The sequence below is a fragment of the Silene latifolia genome, chromosome 11 (genome assembly GCF_048544455.1).
Source record: "Silene latifolia isolate original U9 population chromosome 11, ASM4854445v1, whole genome shotgun sequence".
NCBI classification, from domain to species: domain Eukaryota; kingdom Viridiplantae; phylum Streptophyta; class Magnoliopsida; order Caryophyllales; family Caryophyllaceae; genus Silene; species Silene latifolia.
Window position 1 is genome coordinate 19,303,932 of NC_133536.1, and position 24,596 is coordinate 19,328,527.

General features: G+C 36.6%; 2 protein-coding genes across 2 annotated transcripts; both read right to left on the reverse strand.

Moving 5' to 3' along the window:
- Window positions 1-13,193: 13,193 nt before the first annotated feature.
- LOC141611292 (lysine histidine transporter-like 8) lies at window positions 13,194-17,390 on the reverse strand. The gene is made up of 5 exons (XM_074429804.1): window positions 16,796-17,390; window positions 16,501-16,637; window positions 15,530-15,960; window positions 14,023-14,154; window positions 13,194-13,922 (listed from the first exon to the last, which is right to left on the reverse strand). Exons 1-5 carry the CDS (start codon window positions 17,269-17,271, stop codon window positions 13,434-13,436), a joined length of 1,665 nt encoding a protein of 554 aa, XP_074285905.1. The 5' UTR covers window positions 17,272-17,390; the 3' UTR covers window positions 13,194-13,433.
- A 4,823-nt stretch (window positions 17,391-22,213) lies between these two features.
- Window positions 22,214-22,822, reverse strand: LOC141613046 (uncharacterized). The gene has a single exon (XM_074431780.1). It carries the CDS (start codon window positions 22,820-22,822, stop codon window positions 22,214-22,216), a length of 609 nt encoding a protein of 202 aa, XP_074287881.1.
- Window positions 22,823-24,596: the final 1,774 nt, after the last annotated feature.

A 24,596-nucleotide genomic window follows, 5' to 3' on the forward strand; every position in this document is an offset into this window, starting at 1 on the left:
GGGACAGATCGCGCCGGTTGATCTACAAAAATTCAACCAAAGAGTCCACGTCAACGTTCATGGACATACCGAGAGCCGGTCATCGGTATATCTAATGAGCCAAGCTAAATCGAGCCGCAAGTTAGACCTGTACCGGAGGGCTTGCTCTTCTTGGCCGGTTGACCCGTTTCCTCGGCGCTGGCATTAACATGAGCGACGGAAGCAGAAGCATCGGTGGCATGGGTAGATCTTTTCCTCTTACGCCTAAGCGGAGATCCCTCAGCATCGGAATCCTCTCCATCGACAATGTCAACGACCTCCACCTCTGGTGGAGGCGGAACTGAGGTTGACACCGTCGCCGCCGTAGACTTGGCTTTTCGGACCGGCGAGGCAAGGCAGCGAGCTACCTTGGCAGGGCCGCGTCTCATCCAAGCCCTTCAAGAGGTCGAGGCGACGGACGGCGGTCATGCACATCGACCTTCGGATTCTTCTCCTTAACGTTTCCGTCTTTGTCCAGCCCCATCTTCTCGAGGAGTTGCTCAGACAGAACGGGACCAAAGTGCTCTGTAAAAGAAACAAAGTAAAACTTAGACGAAGGGACATGTCAAGAAACAAACAACGAAAAACATTAAAGCGAAAATGGGCCTCACACCGACCCCACTCACCCCGTGCTAGGGCCGGTATGAGGCCGACATAGCAAAGCGGCTCGTCCATCAAGATGACTTGCGTCGGGGGCAACCAAACCTTCGGCGCCCCATCATCATCGACCTCGAAAAGCTTCGATGCACCTTCTCGTCCTCATTAAGATAGACATTCGCGGCGTCCATCTTATTCTTGCCCTTGGGGATCATCTTCTCACGCTCCCCTTTGCTCTCGCACCGCAAGTTAACGTGGTCTTTGAAAAGACCGAGGCAACGGATAATCATCCGGGACCTCGACATACACCCACCGTTCCTTCCAGCCCTTGCAAGAGGTGAGCTTAGGCACGGTGAGATAGCCTGGCTCGGTCGGACGCTATACCATCCCCGGCCACCTTGAACATTCATTCGAAGAAAATGAATTCGGCGGAATAAGTTTACCGTTGGGATCACCCCACGAGCGACACCCACACGAAGCCGACTATAGTCCTAACGGCCAAAGGGTGAAGGCTGCGCCCCGCAACGTTCATCGCCTGAATTATGGTAGAGACGTACATATTGAGAGGAAACCGGAGACCATACTCCAAGTGCCTCATATATACGCCGATGTGACCCGGGGGAGGGCAACAGACGGTCTGACCCTCTCCAGGGATGACAATGTTGTACCCCTTGCCAAAAAAGAAGTGCTCTTCGAAAAATTCGAGCGGAGCGTGGGCGAGCCCATCGGTCCAAGCACGATTGGGGCCGATGGTACAAGCATCGTAATGATGCAAGACTGTCGCCCTCTCCGCACCGGAAGGATTCCTTTCCTCATCATCGACATCATCTTCCCACTGCTCTCCGAACTCTGCGGTCAACTTCAGGGGAAGGAGACCTAGGGCCCCTCGACCTTAACGGAATTGCGGCTACCGCCTCCTCCTCATCAAAACGCGACGGAACCCCGGCGCACGGCATCTTGGGACCGGCATCAGTAGAAGACATGGTTCACAACAATTACTTAAACAAAACAAAAAGTTGAAAAGGCTTTTCGGTTTACCTTGAAGAAAAGTGCTACGCCGACGTAAAAATTCTGAAGATCGGAAGAGAGGGAAAGACTTGGAATTTTGGAAAGAAGAAAATTTTTTAGAATGAATGAAATTATTAACCAATTTCACTTCAGAGATCTGGTATTTATAGGCAAAGGCCCATAAAGGAGGACCAATCAAAACGCAGACCCATGAAGCGTCGGCCAATCAACGAAGAGACACATGTCGGGCATGCGTACACGGAATGTCAATCGACGCAACAGTTTGAATGTCAATCAAAGCAACGATAACCAAGCGTCTTCAACACGCCCTTTCATATCCCTTTGCCTATTCATCTTCCTCAGCGAAAACTCCTAAAGTATCTATTCTCCGCCGGCAACACGACTAACCAAGCTAGGCGGCACCGGCCGGGGCAATCAAAAATACACCGGCACTCTCAACCTTGGGTCCGCCGGCCAGCAGCACCTTCTCTTCCACATTTTGATGTCCATTACACATCCATGTGGAGGGGGATACTGATACGGCTGTCTGAGAAGTAAGCCGAGGGAGAAAAAGCCGGGGCAAAAATTTTTACTTGCACAGAATATACACTCAGCATACATCGGAGCCCATACCACGGCATAGACTACGCTGGGGGCAAATTGATGGGGCATATTCTGTGCCCGCTGACCAAGTCAACATATTGAACGAGGTCAAAGATATCCACAGCAAGCCAATGACTTAGACATCCCAGCCGATGCAGCCTTTCGGCCTTCCAGCCTGGGTCTCGGCATGGCAACCTACCAGCCGGGGCACATACCCGCGTACTCATATCCAAGAACCCTCGGCATGGAGTCAACCAGGCTCGCCGGCCTGCCATAGGTCCCTCGGCCGAGGGTAGATCAGTCTTTCCACCTGCTATGCCACTTGGCCCACTTGGCCACTACGTGACAAAAGGTGAAAGTCTATAAATACTCCTCAATCCTCATTGAGGAAGGGATCCAGAATCTAACCTAAGAACGACTTAAATTGGTATTATCTCTCTCATCTCTCTACAATACACGTCATCAAGCTACATACTACTTAATCACAATAAGTTCACTGACTTGAGCGTCGGAGTGAGTACGCTTGGCACAAAGCCAAGCCCTCAGTTTGCTCATTGTTGCAGGAGAGGCCGAGGAGAGCAGTCAAGGCTAGAAGAGGCATTATTCGACAAAGCTAGCGTGGTAAACAAACCTACTTCGGAATTCACACCCGGAACAATACTATTAAAAGGGGAACTTAAAATGCCACGTCATAAATGCCACCTTACACTACCAAAAAGCCACGTCACTTACTACACATGACATGTCAAATTTTAATATGACATGGCGAGTTAATGTGGTATAAATCATCAACTTATTATTATATGACATTAATTTAAATATATTTTTTTTCCAAAATTTATATATCCCTTTCAAATTTACATCAAAATTTCATAATTTATAATTAAAATTTACACCAAAGTTTACATCATTATTTCTAATTTTAAAAGTAAAAAAGAAAAACAGAAAGAAATATTAAATGCAAATAGCATTACAAATATTATACTTTGGACTTTTAAGCTTGTAGATAAATTAAACAACAATTAAAATCAAAATTCATATTAAATTTTAAATTTCGACGTTTATTGTTAGAATATTTTAAGCAACAAATAAATATCACATAATTCTAATTTACTCCGTTTATTAAAAAAAAAAATATTTTGTTGATATTAAGAGTAAATAATAACATATTTAACATTAAACAAGGTGGCTTTTGTCAACAAAAAAATAAAAAATAAAATAAAAATTAAAGCAACCCTTTAACATTTCATTTCTCCTTGCTCCATATTTATGTTTATATTAAATTTGCTAATAATGAAAAAGAATGCTCAAAAGTCCTAAAACCTTACTACATAATTATTATATATATTAAATTTGATGATAATAATAAAAGACACCCAAAAGTCATAACATGCATCCTCAATTGGATATAAATGTTCGATGTAAGACAACATTTGTGAGCCAAATTTCACGCCAATATTTTTTGCCCTCATCGCCAATAAAATCGTGGTTGTATATGTAAATAGTCTTTTTTAAATCTTATCAGTATATCAACATCAAGGTAAGTGTATTAAGGTAAGGTAAATGTATTAAGGTTTTAAATTAATAATTTATTTTTAAGTTCCATTGGTTATGAAATGCTCATCACGTTTTAAAACTTTCTTATGTAGGAACTATCAAGATTTGTGGTAGGTAAATGTATTAAGGTTTGGTAAATGTATTAAGGTTTTAAAATAATAATTCATTTATTTGTTTTTAAGTTCAATTGGTTGCTCATCACTTTTTAAAACTTTCTTATGTAGGAACTATCAAGATTTGTGGTATTGTGCTATTCGAAGGTAAATAAATATACTTACATCTTTATGGGTCAATGCCCTCTTTCTATTATTATTTAAATAAAAACTTAAATTAATAACGATAAGATTAATATCACGTAAATCAAATTTCACCATTTTATTTCTTATTAATTACTCGATGGATTTTGTCCTTTTTTTCCCTATAGATGGTTCATTGGAGAAAAAAATACTATATGGAGAAAGAAAATATTAGAATTGCTTAAACAACTACTCCCTTCATTCCACTCAATATTATATTATAAACTAACTACAAGATTGACTATAAGTTTTTGGCGGAAGACAACATTTGTGAGACAACATTTAAGTAAATATTTTTGTACGGCTATCGCGAAAAGAATTGTATATGTCACTAACTTTTTTTTTTATCATTGTATCAGCATCAAGGTAAATGTATTAAGGTTTTAAATTAAGAATTCATTTATTTATTTTATTTTCCATTGGTTATGAAGTACATCACATTTTTAACCTCACATATTTGTTGTTTATTTCTTATTTAGGGATATTGAGATTTGTGGTGTTGTGCTATTCAAAGGTAAATATACTTACATCTTTAGACTCAATGTCATCTTTCTTCCATTATTTAAGAGAAACTTAAATTAATAACAAAAACTAATGACTAAGTGATTTTTTTTTTATGTAGGGATGGTTTATTGAAGAAAGAAGACTAAAAAGAGAAATATTAGAATTACTTAAACAAATACTCTACTCATTCGACTCAATACTATATTATAAACTAACTATAAGATTGACAACATGAATGTAAATGACTAATTGTTTTTAGGTTCATAAAAAAAATTAGTATTTCAAAAACTTTCAAATGTATGCTTTATTTTGATATGTGTTGTTTTTAAATCATCATTTTCCTTAGAAAAATAACACTCATAGAATGAAATTGAATTTGCGAGGATCTCTATCTTAATGACATGGATAATAGGCAGCATAAATAATGGAGTGAAAAGCCCAAAAATTATCATTTAAGAAAGGAGTTAGATGTTAAATTAGTGAGGTGAATTAATTATCAATTATTAATAACTATAAAGATGAGAGAAATCTAAAAAGTTTATTTACATCTACATTATTCTTTTGTACACCTTAAATTTAATTTTCATTTTCTTTAATTATACACATGAGACACATGCCTATTCAAAATGGCTTTTGATAGAAAATGTGATTGAGTGGAATGCTTAGTTTATCTATTTTGAAGTATACGGTTGAATCCCCAAGGTGGAAAATTTGGAGAAATGTCAAAGCACATTTTTGCTTAATATTGTTTAATGGATGAAGTATAGGGACTTAATGATCCAATTATTACGAGTTGCTCCTTTCAAATTCTTAGTTCCGCAATTTATTATAGTACTAGCTACAATATTATGGGTGCTGTGAAATGTTAGTTTTTGTCACAACAATTCTAATCGTGTGTTTTATATTAATTTCGGATTTGTTGATAAAATTTTAATATCTAATTAGTGAGGGTGTTGCATGTTTGGCGATCTATGTTTGATAATATTATGGTTTCATGTAATGTGATTATGTGAATACCTGTATTATTAATTGATTTTAATCAGCTTCCATTGAGTTACTTCAGTTTTCGATTATGCAAATACCTGTATTATTAATTGATTTTAATCAGCTTCCATTTGCGCATATTTGACATATCACAAAGCACGTAAAAGGATTTGAGTAACACCACTTACCATTTAAAACCCTCATAAAAGAACGTCAAATAATGATATGGTTTTGATAAAAGTATTTACTATATAACACTTTAGTTTCTGATTTTACATAAAACTATTGTACAAAAAAACTAATTTGTCTTGATTTTATAGAAGTCTTAAAACATGAAATCATATTGTAGAATGTTATGATTTGATTCACTAAAAATATCATAGTAAAAAACAAAAGATCCCGTGAATTTCACGGGTCACAAAACTAGTTTTTAGTGTATTAGTTATAGATTTTTCATTTATATCTCACGATTTTTTATAAAAAATTACTAATATTAAAATTAATAAAAATAATTGAATAATTCCATAAATTGTGTTTTTTATGAAAATATTTTAACTACATCAAATTATTTAAAAAAAAAATTCTTTTTTCGTCACGAAGTTAATAATAGGAGATACAATTTTTATGTATAGATTATTTTAAATGGAAAATTAGTTTAATAAATGAAAATCTAATTTGTTTCCATATATAAGTTTGAGCACTTTGAAGGAAAAACTTTAGAAAAGTTGTATTCTCTTAGTATATAGGAGGATTTATACTTTTTAAATTTGCACCTCATTAATATTTATCAGTTCACTCCATTGTATTTTGATATGAAACAAAAAAAATAAAATGAAAAACTAATAAAAAAATTTATTTAAGTTGTGAATTTTTTTTAGTGAATGTTTTTTTGTCACGAAGCTAATAGTAAGCACGTGTCAAGTTATTCTATACAGTAATAATTATTGCATTACTGCAAAATTTAGCAACTTATACTTTATAGTTTAATATCAATTTTATTTTATTTTAATGAAAAATTCATAATTATGAATTTATTTTAAAAATTAGAGTTTATTTATAAGAATATATTTATTGAAAATATGATAATGTAATGAAAGAAAATTATATTTATTACCTTATTTAGCTAGATGCTTTTTGGAGGGAAAACTAAGAGAATTTTTATTCTCTTAGTAGTAGGGGGATTTGTTAGTCTTTTAGTGTAGCTTACCTAGTCTATTTACCAATCAATCCCTTTTCTTTGACTTAGCTAAACTTAAGAATAATAACAATTGGTAATCTCCCATACTCCTTGTGATTCGACCCTCAAGTAGTGCAACTACACACGTTCACTTGCGAGGTTAAGCTTGAACCATCACATGTGGCATTGTCTACATGATATTTTTAGGCTAGCTTTTAATAATATTTTATAGATATGTTTAAAGGGTAAGGTGATCATCCACCATAGGAAAAACGAGCCAGCAGGAGTGCTTGCTCCCGCCGACATATAAAACTTTTGAAATTTTTAGTTAGAGTTTTCGAATTTTTTCGAGGTTACCTTATATTATTACTTGTTCGCCTCTACTCAAATCCCCCCCCCCCCCCTCCCCCGACTTCGAATCCTGACTTTGCCATTAAAAGTTTCCGAATTCAAGTGATTGCACTTAATTATCGTTAGTTTTAGTTGATTCCTTTGAAAAGAAACATTTTCATGAACACTTATTCTTCTACTCTCTTTGTTCCAGTGATATGTTTACACTTGCTTTATTTTGTGAGGAGAAAATAAAGGAAGTGTAAACATATTATTGAACGAAGGGAGTAGTAAATAGGGGATTGGGTAAAAAATGTTTGATTTGTGGGATAATTAATTCTAGTAAATAGAAGATTACGTGTTAAATCTAGAGTATAGGTCCTACATTTTCCTTAAAACATACATTTAGCATAACCACTATTTTCTAAGGATGGAAAAAATTAGGAGTTAGGCCATTCCTTTACAAGTTCCATACAGCTGATACTAGAGAAACAATACATATGAAGATGCCCAAGCAGCCAAGTCCCCAATTAAACCAAAACATAGGCTCAGAAGCCTTAGGTTTCTTAATGGCATTCCACATGAAACATGGATAAACAAATGTCATAGCCACGGTAAACACTCCTACGACCGGACCAAGGCTCAGTACAAATGGGAATGCTACGGCCAAGAAGAAATTTAGGGATGCAAAAAGCACCCTAGATCCACTCCTGAGCCATAATGGACATGGCTTGTTCTTCGCCATGACATATCGAAATTCCAAGCTATCAAGCGAAGGCATGGCATATACTTGATAGCCGATAGGCGCATAGTTGTTTAACTACTAGGAAGACCATTATCAGCCGTAATATAGTTGTTGAGGTGCTATCTTTGTGGAAGTTCTGGAATGTAATCACGAGTCCTTCCTTCGCAATCTTCAAAGAGAATCAATTAGGAGTTCGTAAGTAAAATAAGTTCTTAGCAAATGTCAACTGACTTAGCTGGTGAAGTCATGAGATGATTCATTGTATGTCGGATCATAGGATATGTCCTCAACTCTGCCCTTAACAAGAGAAATGATCAAGAGAACAGAAAAGAACAGTATGGTGGTGATTGTTCTGAGAAATGATACCCAAGTTAGGGAGTTCAAGTTAGGATGTTGAAGAAGCAATACCGCGAAACAAACAAATATAAGGATCCATTGTGTTGTGGTCAAGGATTTTGAACAGTTAGTGTTGGGCGAGCATATTATTTGATTCAAAAGCGTTAAATTATAACCAGCTTTTATAACTATAATGGTGCATTGCCCACTCGATAGATACAAGACCGGAAATAAACATAACCATTTTCCGAGTTTTGGACTTGAGGCAGAGTATTAATTAGTAATAGATTGTCATATGGCCTAAAATAAGTAGTGTGTTTAAGAGAAAATAAAGGGTGGTGGTTAACCAAATGCAACCATGCCTAGCTGGAGGAATCGGCTATAGCGAACACCAGATTCAGATTCATGACGCTGAATAAGAAGCCACGGCGTATAGAGTTGCCATATGAATCCTAGTAATAGACATGAGATTCCCCACGCCCTGTATAGAGTCAGTTGGATAAGTTGAGTCACTAAAAGACCGAAATTTTATGAATGTGAAAAGAGGTAATTACGCTCAATCGTCTCATGAGTCACGTATCTTCAAAACACATATTAGCTTCCCTTGCTATAGCCTATAGGCCATCGATGAGGCATTAGCAAAATTGTCTAACAAGGGGTTATTTTAGCTTCCCTTGTGAATTCTCGATGCAGTTTTTATCTTGGGTCATTTGCAAACAGTCTCTTTATGTTGCTAACGCAAGGATAAGACTGCGTCACTGTTAGGGAAGCGTCCTGTAAACCCGGTGCGGGAAGAATCTCACCCAACAACGATACTACGAAGGAACACACACAACGAACGTAACACCACAATTTCTCACGTGGGAACCCTTCTCAACTAAGGGAAAAACCACGGCTCTCTCGACAAATTAATTCACTTAATAAGATATTACAAAGTTCGTAAGTACAATCACTCACACTAGTATTGTCACTTTCTTTCAAACTTCGCCTCGCTCTTATTATTTCTAATGGATGTTGAACACTCTCTTTTCCCTCTTTAGAACAAGAAGTATTCTCACCAATATAATGTAATTTGTCTATCTATATTTTGTGTGTACTAAAACAATTAGCACCATCACCTATTTATATTAAGAAGTTCCTAAAAACTTCTAATAAACCATTAATTGTTTTAATTAAAACAATTACATAACTTCTTAGGCATGAATGTTATCACTCCCAAAAAACGTAGACAATTTACGTAATTTGCATTTGAAACATCCAAACTTTATTTCCACATTTATTTTAGGAGTTTAGGGAGATTAACTCAACAATTTACTCCCTCGACCCAAAGCTCCAAACACTTCAACTATCTCAGAAAAGCGAACTTTTTTCTTTACATCGGCCTTTCTCTTAACGCTATGTCCATCCACATAGCAAATATTGTTTTTCATTTTCACCCCTTGCATTACCAAGTTTCTTCCACCATACACTTTGCACCACTTACCATTACCAACATATTTGTTCCATTGAGTCGTCAACGCACCCAAAGAAATAATGTTGGAACAAACTTTAGGGACATACCTCACATTTTTTAAAGTTCTTATGGTGCCATCATGGAGTTTCATTCTTACACTCCCTACACCCTCAACTTTTAATTTGAGGCCGTCACCCACTTTAACATGCCCAAAGTCTCCATTATTTTGCAAAGTATCAAATGATCCTTGGTCTTTACACACATGCACAGAGGCAGCCGAATCCATCACCCATTTTTCTTGACATTCCACCTCATCTTGAGTAGTCAAGAATATGCCTTCATCATCACTGCTATTACCACACACTACATTGGAAGAATCACCTACATCATCAACCTTAGCTTTGCCCAACTTTTCTCTTAAAAACTTTACACTTTTCAAGTCTTCTTTCATCATTGGACAATTTCGTTGAATACGGTCCATCTCATAACAATAGTAGCACTCTACACTATCCATGTCCCTCGCGCGCGACTTCAATTTACTTCTTTGGCCATTTCCATGTCTTTGTGATCTTCTCCCTCTTTCACAACCATCTGCCACTAGTGCCCCATCACTTGATGATGCATCTCCATCTATTTTCGCCATCATCCTCTCATTTTCTCTCACCACTGTTATTGCTTCATCCAAAGAAATTTTCTCTTTACCCACGAGCATCATCATAACAATGTGTCTAAAACTTTTCGGTAATGAAGCTAATAACAAGAGAGCTTGCTCTTGATCTGTTATCTTCTCATCGGCATTCAAGAGTTGACACACTAACCGGTTGAATTTATTTATGTGGTCTTGCAAATTTGCATCACCCTCCTCCATTTTGAGTTGATACAACTCCCATCGCAAACATAGTCGGTTGGTGAGCGACTTTGACGCATACATGCCTTGTAACTTTTCTAACAAGACCCTCGGCTCCTTTTCTCTCAAAAGATTATACTTAATATCCGGTGCTACCGCCAACCTTATCATACTCACAACTTTCTTTTTCTTTGACTCCCAATTAGCCTCACTCATCTCTAATGGCTTAGTCAATTCCAAAGCCTCATCAAGACTTGACTGGACTAGCAAGTCTTCAATTGTGCTTTTCCACACCATAAAATTCATCTTCCCATCAAACAATGGAACATGAAATTTCTCCGCCATCTTACTTACGATAAATAAGTTCCTCCCTAAATCGGAATCTCCCACACCTTCCGGCCAATATACAGAACCTTCGGCTCTGATACCACTGTTGAGGAAGCGTCCTGTAAACCCGGTGCGGGAAGAATCTCACCCAACAACGATACTACGAAGGAACACACACAACGAACGTAAGTAATAGCAAATAAAGTGACACCACAATTTCTCACGTGGAAACCCTTCTCAACTAAGGGAAAAACCACGCCTCTCTCGACAAATTAATTCACTTAATAAGATATTACAAAGTTCGTAAGTACAATCACTCACACTAGTATTGTCACTTTCTTTCAAACTTCGCCTCGCTCTTATTATTTCTAATGGATGTTGAACACTCTCTTTTCCCTCTTTAGAACAAGAAGTATTCTCACCAATATAATGTAATTTGTCTATCTATATTTTGTGTGTACTAAAACAATTAGCACCATCACCTATTTATACTAAGAAGTTCCTAAAAACTTCTAATAAACCATTAATTGTTTTAATTAAAACAATTACATAACTTCTTAGGCATGAATGTTATCACTCCCAAAAAACGTAGATAATTTACGTAATTTGCATTTGAAACATCCAAGCTTTATTTCCACATTTATGTTAGGAGTTTGGGGAGATTAACTCAACAATTTCTTCCCTCGACCCAAAGCTCCAAACACTTCAACTATCTCAGAAAAGTGGACTTTTTTCTTTACATCGGCCATTCTCTTAACGCTATGTCCATCCACATAGCAAATATTGTTTTTCGTTTTCACCCCTTGCATTACCAAGTTTTTTCCACGATACATTTTGCACCACTTACCATTACCAACATATTTGTTCCCTTGAGTCGTCAACACACCCAAAGAAATAATGTTGGAACAAACTTTAGGGACATACCTCACATTTTTTAAAGTTCTTATGGTGCCATCATAGAGTTTCATTCTTACACTCCCTACACCCTCAACTTTTAATTTGAGGCCGTCACCCACTTTAACATGCCCAAAGTCTCCATTATTTTGCAAAGTATCAAATGATCCTTGGTCTTTACACACATGCACAGAGGCACCCGAATCCATCACCCATTTTTCTTGACATTCCACCTCATCTTGAGTAGTCAAGAATATGCCTTCATCATCACTGCTATTACCACACACTACATTGGAAGAATCACCTACATCATCAACCTTAGCCTTGCCAACTTTTCTCTTAAAGACTTCACACTTTTCAAGTCTTCTTTCATCATTGGACAATTTCGTTGAATATGGCCCATCTCATGACAATAGTAGCACTCCACACTATCCATGTCCCCCCAAGCCTGCAATTTGTGGAAGCCATTAAGACACTGGGGTAATGTTGTATAAGAGGGCTCGAAATCTTTGAAAATTGAGGGTATTGTTACTGTAATCGTCTAATCTATTAAAACATATAGTACATTCTTCTCTAACAATAACTTATAATTTCTTTAGCTTGCATATTACGAAGTATATGGAAGTGGTTAATACCATCCAAGAGTGGCAAATGTAACAGGAATCACGAGTGCTTGCATGTCAGTTCCAAAGGTAACAAGATGAAATACGCAGGACCAAACATTCCCATGCCGCGATTCTGTTATAGGAAGCCATGCCTCCTTTTCGTCCATCGAAATAATGCTTTCTTCATTTCGTGTTGATGAGCTCGTCACGTTGCATTGTTCTTCTTCCATGCCCATAGGGGGGTTCAATTACTAGTAGTCATGTTTGTTTGCTTTTTTGGTTTGTGTTTTGAAAGTCTTTTAACATTTTTTTTTTTGAGTGATGCTTATTTATAAAACAAACCCCTTCATATGCAATTTTTTTTGGTGATGCCAACAAACTACTTTGTATAAGGTTAGTTTTGGTGTTAGGTCATCTTCGTTTGGGCTGAAATTATATGAATTGACTGCGATGAAGAAAAAAACATAGAATGAAATAAAATGAGCTGAACTAAACTCAATTGAAATGAAATTAAGCTTTAAAAAAAAAATACTCTGTAGAGCCTAAATGTTTCAAAATCTAGATCATAAACAACAAATCAACTTGTTAACTTGTATTACTCGTTTTCTTCTCTATTTTGGTGGTGTTATGTTGAAAATTATACACACAATCGACAATAACAACAACAATCATTTTAGTATTTTATGTATAGCTTGTTTTTGCATAAATGGTGAATGTGTTTTAATGTTACATGAAGATGTTTGAACTTCTGATTTTACAACTTGGATAGCTAATTGCAAATTAGTTGCCAAAAGAAGGTCAAGGGTCAAAAGTTGTCACTATGAAAGGACGTATGCTATTGACTATTGTGACAATAGTATTGCGGTATCATCATTAAAATCGCCCTTGTACCTCCCTCTAAACCCAAAAAAAAATACAGTATTTGACAAAAACTTGAACCATTCAACTCCAATCTTATACATACGGAGTATGATACAATACTATGAAATACTCGTATACATTTAGAACGTTCCGACCCATGGTCCTAACCTTTCAGGTCGCGTTCTCTATGTTTAACTCGAACATTTTAGGCCAATCTCTAAACTATATGTTTACATAAATTGTACACACACATTTAAAAGAATAAATCACATCGAATTTTTTTTTAAGTAACTATTGAGGTTTGAAGAAGCTAAATTCAACCCCATTAGCAATCATAACAAAAATCCCAGCAGCAATTAACAAGCCACTTAAGATCATCCCTAGAACACCCAAACCCCAATTCAACCACCACGACGGACCGAAAACCTTAGGCTTTTTTATAATTGCCCACATGAAACATGGGTAGGCTAAGGTTAATGGTAGAGCTACACCTCCTAGCAATCCCGCGAAACTTGCCAAAAAAGGAAATGCCACCGCGAAAAAGAAGGTAATGCATCCATGTACTACTCGAAGAAGGGCTCGAAGCCATGGTGGGCATGGTTGCTTCTTCCTAATTGTGTACTTGGATTCCATGTCGTCGAAGATTGGCATGCTATATATTTGGTACGAGCTTAGGGCGTTTATAATTAGGAATAAAGCCGATAATGCTAAAATGAACTTAGATGTGTCTCGTCCGTGGAACTTGTATAAGACTGTTAGCATTCCCCAATCTCTTGGTATCTGCAAATAATACGAAATAATATTAATTATAGGTCATTTTCTTTTGACTGAAATTGGCTGAATTGAACGAAATTGAACTTATATGCTAATAAAAGTTTACCTGATTTCCGTAAGCCCAATATCCGCCAATTGAAATCGGGTACAAGCACATTGCAACTAGAACGTACGCGTATTTGACACCTTTCCACATTGGCACTCGAGACGGGTGCTTTTCACATGAAGGCATGGTAGCCTACACAAATAAATTTAGAGTAATTTAATATTTACTCCCTTTTACAAACCTCTTTTCTAAATTTACTCCCTTTTGAAAACTTTTTATTATTTTACTCCCATGAAATGTTCTCAGGTCAAAAATTGCACCCATTTCAACATTCCGGTGAAAATTCTTTTATTATGACCGTTTTGCCCCTGCATTAATATTTAGAGATTAGCTTTAGACATCCCATATTTTCACTTTTTACCTCATTTTCTGATCAACAATGGGATTTCTGTTAAACCAAAATTCAATTCATAAAATTCATTTACAATTTTACAGTTTTTTTCCCTCTATGCCACTGTCACTTTCATTGCCATTGATTTAGTAATTAAAATTAAAATTCATTTACAATTTTACATCACCACCATAACTGTTCATCATCATAGAAACTATTCGATTCACATCCATCTCCGTTTTAAACCCGACATCGGAACGAGTTCAAATCAACAGCGCGAAAACCTGACACCAAAGCTACACCAACGATCCAATTTCTGTGTTTGAACCTCTTAATTTCTGGGTTTGAACCCGTAATTTCTGGATTCAAAACCCCTAATTTCTTTAAAATCCCCAATTGCTCGCCATCCAAAGTTCACCCGATTGAATCAATTAAATCCTCTTGCTTCCTTCTTCCTTACTTCTTTACTTCAATTTCATACCCAACTAGGCCAAGCCAATTACTCGGGTCACTTGAACACAAATCACGACCCGACCACGATGATTGATGACGATCGTCGGAGAGATGGCGGTCTTTGTTTTTAAGTGTTACTCGTACCTGATGGCCGTCTTGGTGACAGACGCCTGGTCACGGTGGTAGAGGAGTATAGCGGTGGTGATCGTGCCATCTGGGCTCAACTAATGTGTCAAACGGCGTTCAATGGTGGCTGCATGTGGTTATTGCGAGACTCGGCAAAAGAGTTAAAAGAGCAGGAGGTTGTCAGGTGCGGATGAGCAAGGTGGTGCCGTTGAACTGAGACCACCAGAAGAGGGGAGAATTGAAGTGGATGAATGATGGGAAGAGTATAAGGGAGATAGAAAAGACATGAAGTATATAAGAGAGTAAAGAAGGGCATTTTCGTCATAAAAGTATGCTTTAAATCAAAAAAATTGAATTTTGACGGAATTTGTCACCGGAATGCCAAAATGGGTGCAATTTTTGACCTGAGAACATTTCATGGGAGTAAAATAATAAAAAGTTTTCAAAAGGGAGTAAATTTAGAAAAGAGGTTTGTAAAAGGGAGTAAATATTAAATTACTCATAAATTTACAATATCAATTTCAGCACCATAAATTCACGGGTCAGGTTAGTGTCAGAAGCATAATAAAATAATTTAACACGGTTAGCGAAATTTACCTGAATTTCAAGTATAAGATTGTGGCCTCTAAAAGCAAAGGAAATGATTCCAAAAGCATTAAGAATAGTAAACACATTCTTAATACCGGACTCAGAACGGACCGGAGCATAGGACACACCCGGTACATTATGCCTAACCACGGACACGACCCAAATCAAGGTAATGTATCCAATGGCGGTAATTGCACCGATTAAGGACACTCCGGCTATCGAGTTCAAGTTCGGGAGTTGAGATATAAGCACGGCTGCACAAGTCAAGACTATGTACCATTCCACCAAGGTTAAGTGCCTTGCCGTACACGTTTCCGGTTCGCATAATATTTGGAATAATATTTTGCATGTGGCCCCCGCTATGCTGATTAGTAGTACGCCTGTTCCTGCTGATAAATATATAATCGGGAGCATTGCTATCGGCTTCGCCACCTTTTCACCTGTACAGCAATCGATTAACTATATTTAGTACGATCGGGTTTGGGTACGAGTGTCAGATTCAGATATGTCATTATTAATCAAGTTGAGGGACAGGAAGCCGTCTTAATTTTATTTAATTATTAATTAATATGAGTATAGCGACCCGACTTTAAAAGATAAGTATTGGAGTATGAATAATTGAATATGTGGACACTATCAATGTGAAAGTGATTAAAATTGCTACTTGTAAGTCAATAATTCAAGAAAAGTTGAGAAAAAAATGGACTATTTTGTTGGTGGTAGTTAATAGAGGGTGAAAAGGTCGACTTGAAGCGGAGAAATTATACGATGTTTTTTTTTTTGACAAAATCGGACGTGAATTTTAATGTTTGATAAAATTGAGACGAGAATATGTAACGAGGTACCTAAAATTATCGCCTATCGTGACCTATAAGTAACACCGAGTGGTAAGTAATTACTTAAATTATCGAGCTAGTCGATTTTTAATGTTGTTAATTGCAATATGAAATGTATGATCAATACTGGAAAGAGTGGCTTACCAAAAGCTGCAATGCAAAGAGATATGTATCTGCTGTAACGAAGACCGGTCTCGTGTGATTCATGGAGGTGAACTAGTAAATATAGGGTGTAGAGTTGCCATATGAAGGCTACTGTCAAACAGATGATCCCCCATGTCCTGTTACATAAGACGGTCTCATTTTAGATTATTCGAGATTATTAAACATATTTAAGTTAGCTTAGCTGATAAAGTCGTTGCAGTTGTTGCCTATAGATGGCAATCAACTACCAACTGCATCAATACTGCCATTGTAAACAACGAAGCGAATTACTTACCATCCCAAAATAGTGAAAGCGACCGGAAGAACAAGAGCTTGGACACCAATCCCGGAGCAAAGAGTATGAAAAGCAGCATAAAGAGCATTCCCATTCCTACACTCAGTAATAGGAAGCCAAGCATCTTGAGGGTCAAGCTTAGTCATGTTTAAAACATTCATCAATGGGCTAGCAATTGGGGTCATAGCCCGCCTTAGCGGGCTAGCGATAGGTGTTAACACCTTCCTTAGTGGGCTAGCTAACGGGCTAATAAAATGGGACGGTGTCCTCGGCCTAGAGGTTGTTTTCGGTGTTTTGTCATGGCCATCCACACCATTTATAGGCTCATCATTGTCGGTGAACGACAATAGGGGCGACCGAGAGAGGGACGGGGAGTGGTATTGCGAAGGCGGGGCTGATATTGGATGAGTCCTTGGTGTGGTTGGGCCTGTTCTTGGTGTTAGAGGAGCAGAGTTTATCTCCCTTGCCTCACTCATTTTTCACTATAACGTGATTAAGTTAAGTTTTTTTTTTAACAGGAGATTCGTAGCCGCTATCTTTGGTGCGCACTGGATTTTGAGGTTTGCTTAGTATGTTCCGCTTGGATTTATGGCACACTACCTTGTTGTAAGATTAATGTGTATATATAGTAATTAGAGAGTATGTAATATGCACCTACCAAGTAATTATGGTTGATAGAGTAGGTGCAAATTGTGCAATAATGTACTTTTTGTTTTTTTTTTTGAAAAATAACAAATTGACAATGTTGATTTTTCCAAAAGAAGAGGTTGGTGTTTGGTGTGATCAACTTGTTATTTAGTTATTCAGGCGATTAGATTTGGGTTGACCATTTCAATTTTATTTTAGTTTTGTAGAACCCAAATTCTATTATAAGACCGTCTTACGTGCGACGAGAGAAAAGTGACAACTTTTTGATAAATAATGACTATTTTTTGGTAAATATTAATCATTTTTTATGACGAAAAAATGACATTTTTTCAAGGTGGTCACTATTTATTATAAAATGGTCATAATATATAAAAAAAAATTCACTTTTTGTAAAAAAAAAAAAAAAACAAAAAAGACAGTCCTACAAGAAACTTATTGTTTGTAGAGTAGAGGTTAGCTAGCCTTTTTATGGAAGACTAAAATACATCAACGACAAAGTTCGTTGATCGTTGAAACTTGATCAAGTACTCTCAAGTACCTCGTATATTTTAGCCAATTGTTTTATATATTTGTGGAACATGCATGGACCGGACATGGTCCAAAAGTTATCGAGGTGTTTACACCCATTTTTAAGTGCAAGTTTTAGGTAGTATATGTGTAAAATATCAGATAATATGAAAATATAGAAAGTGTTTATTGAGAGAATATTGAGAATTGTATTATATGAAATTATATCAAATATGATTTACAAGATTGGTATTTATAGTTGTTGTATAACAACTTCTAACTGATTTTGTTATGCTGACATATTGCTGACATAAGCGTCTAACTAACTTATCAGCCTAACTAACTTAATACTAACTAACTCAATCTTATATCTCCAACTTACCCCCCTCAAGCTGGATGTTGTTTAGACATAATCCAAGCTTGTGAGAGAAATGCTGGTGTTGGTCTTTCCCCAAAGCCTTCGTCATAACGTCTGCAATTTGGAGTCCAGTTCTTATATGAGTAGTGTATAGAAATCCTGCATCTTGCATCTCCCTTGCATAATGGCAGTCGATACTCAGGTGCTTGGTCCTCTCATGGAAGACCGGATTATTTGAGATATGTATAACTGACTTGCTGTCACAATGAAGAGGGATTGGTCTTGGAACATATATTCTCAAATCTTGTAATAACCTTTCTAGCCAAACAAGTTCTGAAGTAGTGAAAGATAAACTCCTATACTCAGACTCAGCAGAGCTTTTGCTAACTGTGGGTTGCTTTTTTGTCTTCCACGATATCAAAGACTCCCCCAAAAAGATGCAGTAACCACTAAGGGATCTGCATGTATATTGACATTGGCCCCAATCAGCATCACTGTATGCTGTAACAGTGATGCTATTCTGAGATTTGTAAAACAGGCCTGCGTTAATAGTGCCCTTCAAATACCTAACAGCATGCAAGGCTGCCTGTAAATGAGGTTGCCTAGGATTACTAACGAACTGACTTAAATGCTGGACGGTATATGACAGGTCTGGTCTTGACAAATTCAGATACAGCAGCCTGCCTATGAGCCTTCTGTACTGTTCAGGATCAGCTAGCAACTCACCCTCATCTGTAGAAAGCTTTAGTCCCTTCTGTAAAGGAAAAGCTACAGCACTACAATTTTCCATTTGTAGATCCTTTAGTATATCAATGATATACTTTCTCTGATTGATCATAATACCCGAATCATTTCTTGAGATTTCTAAACCAAGAAAATATCTTAAGGTGCCTAGATCCTTGATAGAATAAGCACTATGCAATTGCCTCTTGACATTGCAAATTTCATCTGGAGAGGTTCCAGTTAACAAAATATCATCTACATACACTAGGAGAACTGTGAATGCAGATGTAGTCTTATCAAACTTAGTGAAAAGGGAATAATCTTGTTTTGATTGGACATAACCCAGCTGTTGTAAAAATCTTGTCAGCTCCTTATTCCATTGCCTTGAAGCTTGCTTCAGGCCATATAAAGATCTATTTAGCTTGCAAACTAACCCATCATTATTATCATAACCTTCTGGAACTCTCATGTAAACCTCTTCTTCTAGAAACCCATGCAAAAATGCATTATTTACATCCAACTGAAACACGGGCCAATCCTTTGATGCTGCTACAGCCAAAAGTGTCCTTACTGTTGTTAGCTTAGCAACAGGCGAAAAAGTGTGGTGGAAATCTTTATCCTTGACCTGATTAAAACCCTTAGCAACTAGGCGTGCTTTAAACCTTTCAACAGAACCATCAGGCTTATACTTGATCTTATAGACCCATTTTGAGCCAATAGCCTTTTTACCTTTGGGCAACTTCACTAACTCCCAAGTTTTATTTCTTTCTAGAGCCTGAATCTCTGCCTGCATTGCCTCAACCCATCTCTTGTCACTTTTAGCCTCTGAATATCTATAAGGCTCCTGCTCTTTAAAGACTTTAGCTAAGGAAGCCACATATTCAGGATCATATTCATGTAATTGATCAAGCAAGGCAGCTTGCAGTGCCACTGAATTAGCAGTCCTTTTACTGCGTGCTGGTATCTTTGTAGAACAATGATAATCTTTAAGCCATGTACTCAGCTGTCTAGGTCTGGTAGAAGTTCTGACTTGTTCTGCAGACTGGACTGGTTCTTCATTCTGAACAGGTTCTGCAGACTGAACTGGCTCCTCAGACTGATGTACACTAGCAGGAATGGTACCACCAAGTTCTTGTATCTCAGAATTCAATACCAGAGTGGATGAAGCAGGGTTCACCAAACTGGTTGCAGATATAGCCATATCTTCTGTAGGCTTAGATTTATAAAAGAACTCTTGTTCCTTGAAAATAACATCTCTACTAACAAACACTTTATGTAAATTGACATCATATAACCTATAACCTTTCTGATTGTGTGGGTAACCTATGAAAACACATTTTCTTGCCTTGTTACCAAACTTATCAGAAAAGGTAGGAGGCATGGTAGCATAGCATACACACCCAAAAATTTTAAGATGATCATAAATTGGTTGATGTCCAAAGATTAACTGAAAAGGTGCCATATTTTGAATGATAGGTGAAGGCATCATATTTATTAAATAAGTTGCAGTTAGGACACAATCTCCCCAAAACTTTATAGGTAAATTAGCTTGAATTTTTAAGGCCCTAGCAGTCTCAAGTAAATGTCTATGTTTTCTTTCAACTCTCCCATTTTGTTGTGGTGTTCCTACAATGCTAGTCTGGTGAACAATACCTTTAGCTTTAAACAATTCAGAACAATATTGTTGGAGAAACTCAGTACCATTGTCTGACCTTACTTGCTTGACTATTTTATTAAACTGAGTTTGAATATATGCCAAAAAATCTCTGAATAATCCTGGAACTTGGTCTTTATTTTGAAACAAAATGGTCCTTGTATTTCTGGAGTAATCATCTAAAATTGTTAAGAAATACTTTGCCCCAGAAATAGATGGAATCTTGTAAGGACCCCAAACATCAATATGTAGCAAATCAAAACAAGCAGCAGCTCTCTTATCACAAAGAGAGAAAGGTAATCTATGATGCTTTGCAAGAATACAAACTTCACAATTAAGATCTTGTTTTATTTCTGATTTCATGCCAGGTACAAACTTCAATTTATTTGCAGACAAATGACCCAATCTATGATGCATCAAAACAAAAAAATCAGACATTGCAGTAGAGCAAGAAGATGTATTTTGATAAGAACCTATTTTAGACTTAAGAGCTTTACTAACAAGACTAGAAATGCTATTAATAAGAGCATAATGCTGGTGACTATGAAATCTATAAAGATCAGCAGCTCTTTGTCCTCTAGCAATCTCAAGTTTACTTGAATGGTCCTGGAAAACACAATCAGTAAAATTGAACATAACAGAACAGGCATTGTGATCAATTAGTTTACTAACAGACATAAGATTTTGCCTAAAATCTGGTATATAAAAAACATTAAGCAACTTAATACGATCTGTGATCTTAACAGTTCCTGTCTTATACACTAATTTTACTGAACCATCAGGAAGACCTACTTGAATTGGTTTTAATAGATCAACAACATCAGTTAAAATTTGCAAATTAAAAGTCATATGATCTGACGCCCCTGTGTCAATGATCCAGTCATTAAGCAGATAAGACCTATGAACAGATGAAACAGAAGAAGATGGGAGAATACCTGCAAACTGAGAAGAAGATAAAGCAGGTTGTTGATCAGAAATCCGCTGAAGGACCTGATCAACAACAGAATTAACAATCCCATTAATAACATCAGCAGATAATCCATTAGAAGAAGCAGCCTGTGATGTATTTGTTGAACAACCAGCTGTTGCAGAGACTAGAATGCCATCATCCAATGGTGAATCAAAAGCAAGAGAATCAGCTGCATTTGCAACTTTCTTAGAGGAGGTATGATTCCCATTCTGGTAACCAACAACTTTACCCTTTCCTTTATTCTTATCTGCAGGGAACCCTTTAACAACAAAACAATTCAAAGGGTTATGACCAAATTTGTTGCAATGAGGACACTTGTTGAGTCCAAAGCAAGTGGCCCTAGTATGCCCCTTTCTTTCACAATGATCACAATACTTATCATTGTTTACAAGAGGTTTGGTTTGATCAGGTGCCTTAAAACCAGCATAAGCACTAGCCTCAGTAATCGTGTGAACAGATTCAGTGATCTGTTTTTGTCGCTCAATTTTCTGCAACAAACCAAGAGCTTTATTGATGCTTGGCAAAGGATCCATGGATAAAACCTGAGACCTAATAGTGTCATACCCTCCATTTAATCCCATCAAAAAACTGAATAAGCTTTGCTGTATTTTCCCTTTCAATAATCTTTTTAAGCAAGGAACATGTGCACTGATCAATCTTGCCACATGAACAAAGAGGTAAAGGATCTAATCCATCCAAGGTTTCCCATAGGTTCTTCATTTTGCCATAGTAATCAACTAGAGATGAATTGTCCTGTTTGATACCCTCTAATTCCTTTTTCAACTGGTAAACTTCTAAAGCATTAGCCTGCCCGTACCTCTCAAGCAATTCTGACCATAATTCTTGAGCAGAGTTGACATATTTCATGCTATCCTTAATAGACGAAACCAAAGAATTTAATATCCATTGTCGAACCATAAAATCACATCTTACCCACTGACTGTATTTCTTGTCAGTCTTAGGAGGTTTAACCGAAGTACCATCAACAAACGATTCTTTGTTTTTAGAGGTTAAAGCCATGAAAGCTTCCCTCCTCCAACCCAAGAAATCATGACCCCCAAAAGGACTAGTAACAAGACATGCAGTGGGTTGATCAGATTGAGACAAAAATAATGGATCATCGAAATATTCATATGAAGAACCAGAGGAAGTATTAACATCAGGCATGATGATGATCAGAAGAAAAACAACAGTAATATAGCAACAATTTTGTAGCGGAAGCGTTTGAACAAAGAAAGAGAACCAAGTTGATACCTCGAAACCTTGATTGAAGACGAAAACAAAGAAGAAAACCCAGAAATGAAAGAACAAAGAAGAGGATGTGAAGCTTCAACCAAGAAAACGATGAAGATATGATAAGATAGAAAACCAGGAAACAATGAAAACCACTGATACCATGTAAAATATCAGATAATATGAAAATATAGAAAGTGTTTATTGAGAGAATATTGAGAATTGTATTGTATGAAATTATATCAAATATGATTTACAAGATTGGTATTTATAGTTGTTGTATAACAACTTCTAACTGATTTTGTTATGCTGACATATTGCTGACATAAGCGTCTAACTAACTTATCAGCCTAACTAACTTAATACTAACTAACTCAATCTTATATCTCCAACAATATGCAATTTATAAGTCGCTATACTATGTGGTTGATAGTACTTTCTCCGTCTCGACCTTTGTTTATTTTTGATTGTGACTCAAAGATTAAGGAGAAGGAAGAAGATCATTTAAAAATATAGTTATTGAATAGCAAGTATATTTGTTAGGTTGAATGAAACTGAATCTAAACTGAATTAAGCTGCATACACGCTAATGTCACGCTGCTCGCCCTACTTATGTGATTCGTTCATCTACTCCGTAGAAAGATAAAAGACTCGATAACATAGACGAAATATTTGATTCCTTATGCCTCAATTTTGTACCATCCAATCCTCCATACAAAAAATTGAATCTCCAAAGTCAATTCAAGATCATGCCCATCATTGCTCCAATTTGAATAAATGATCCAAATCAAGCCTTCCTAAAGGATGGAAATAGTTAAACTCACGTGGTTTAATAAAATTTCCAATTAATTATTAAAATATAATCATTTTTAAGGACTATTGACTAATAAAACCGATTCTCCTAAAGTTCCCATAGTTGTAATCGTACCTGGTGTATTAGTGCAGTGAAGATCATCTGTCCCACTTTTGTGTTCCATTGTGTGTGCCACACCACTCACATTTCGACACATCACTTTGGCAAAATAAAATATTATAAAATATATATATTAATTTGTTGAGTTGTTAGAAGCTAAGTGGTGTGGCACACACAATACGACATCAAATGGGACAGAGGATCCTCACTGGTATTAGTGATATCTTATAAATTATCGATCGTTATGTTTATACTATAAAATAAAATGGTACACGTAACATGTTTATATAGGATCAATAATATACATTTGGAACTTACGTTAAAATGAATACCAGTCAAGGGAACGAGGAGGTGTATTTTCCAGGAAGGGGATCCCTTGCTTACGAGTAGATTACCTGGGCCATCGAAAGCTTACCAAAACCAATAATAATATGCAACTCGTTGATAAGACGGAGACTTTTGACATATTATTGACCTTGCATATTTGACATTAGTCAATTTGTACATACTACAGTACAGTACATTGTCATGCCATTTTTTGTTTTGTTTAGTGGAGGGTTATTTTGGATTAATCCAAGTTTTGGTTAGAGTCGGAAATTGGAAGTCGGAAGTATGGGTTTTGTTACATTGTAAACATCTCATCAACAAGCCACGAAATCAATTGGCATGTACATTTCTTGCGCGATATATATAAATTTATATTTTTGAGTATTGTTTACATATTTTAATTGAAAATTCCATAATTTTTTACATTATTTCTTATCCTTATATTTTGATTTAAGTACAAAAGTTGAA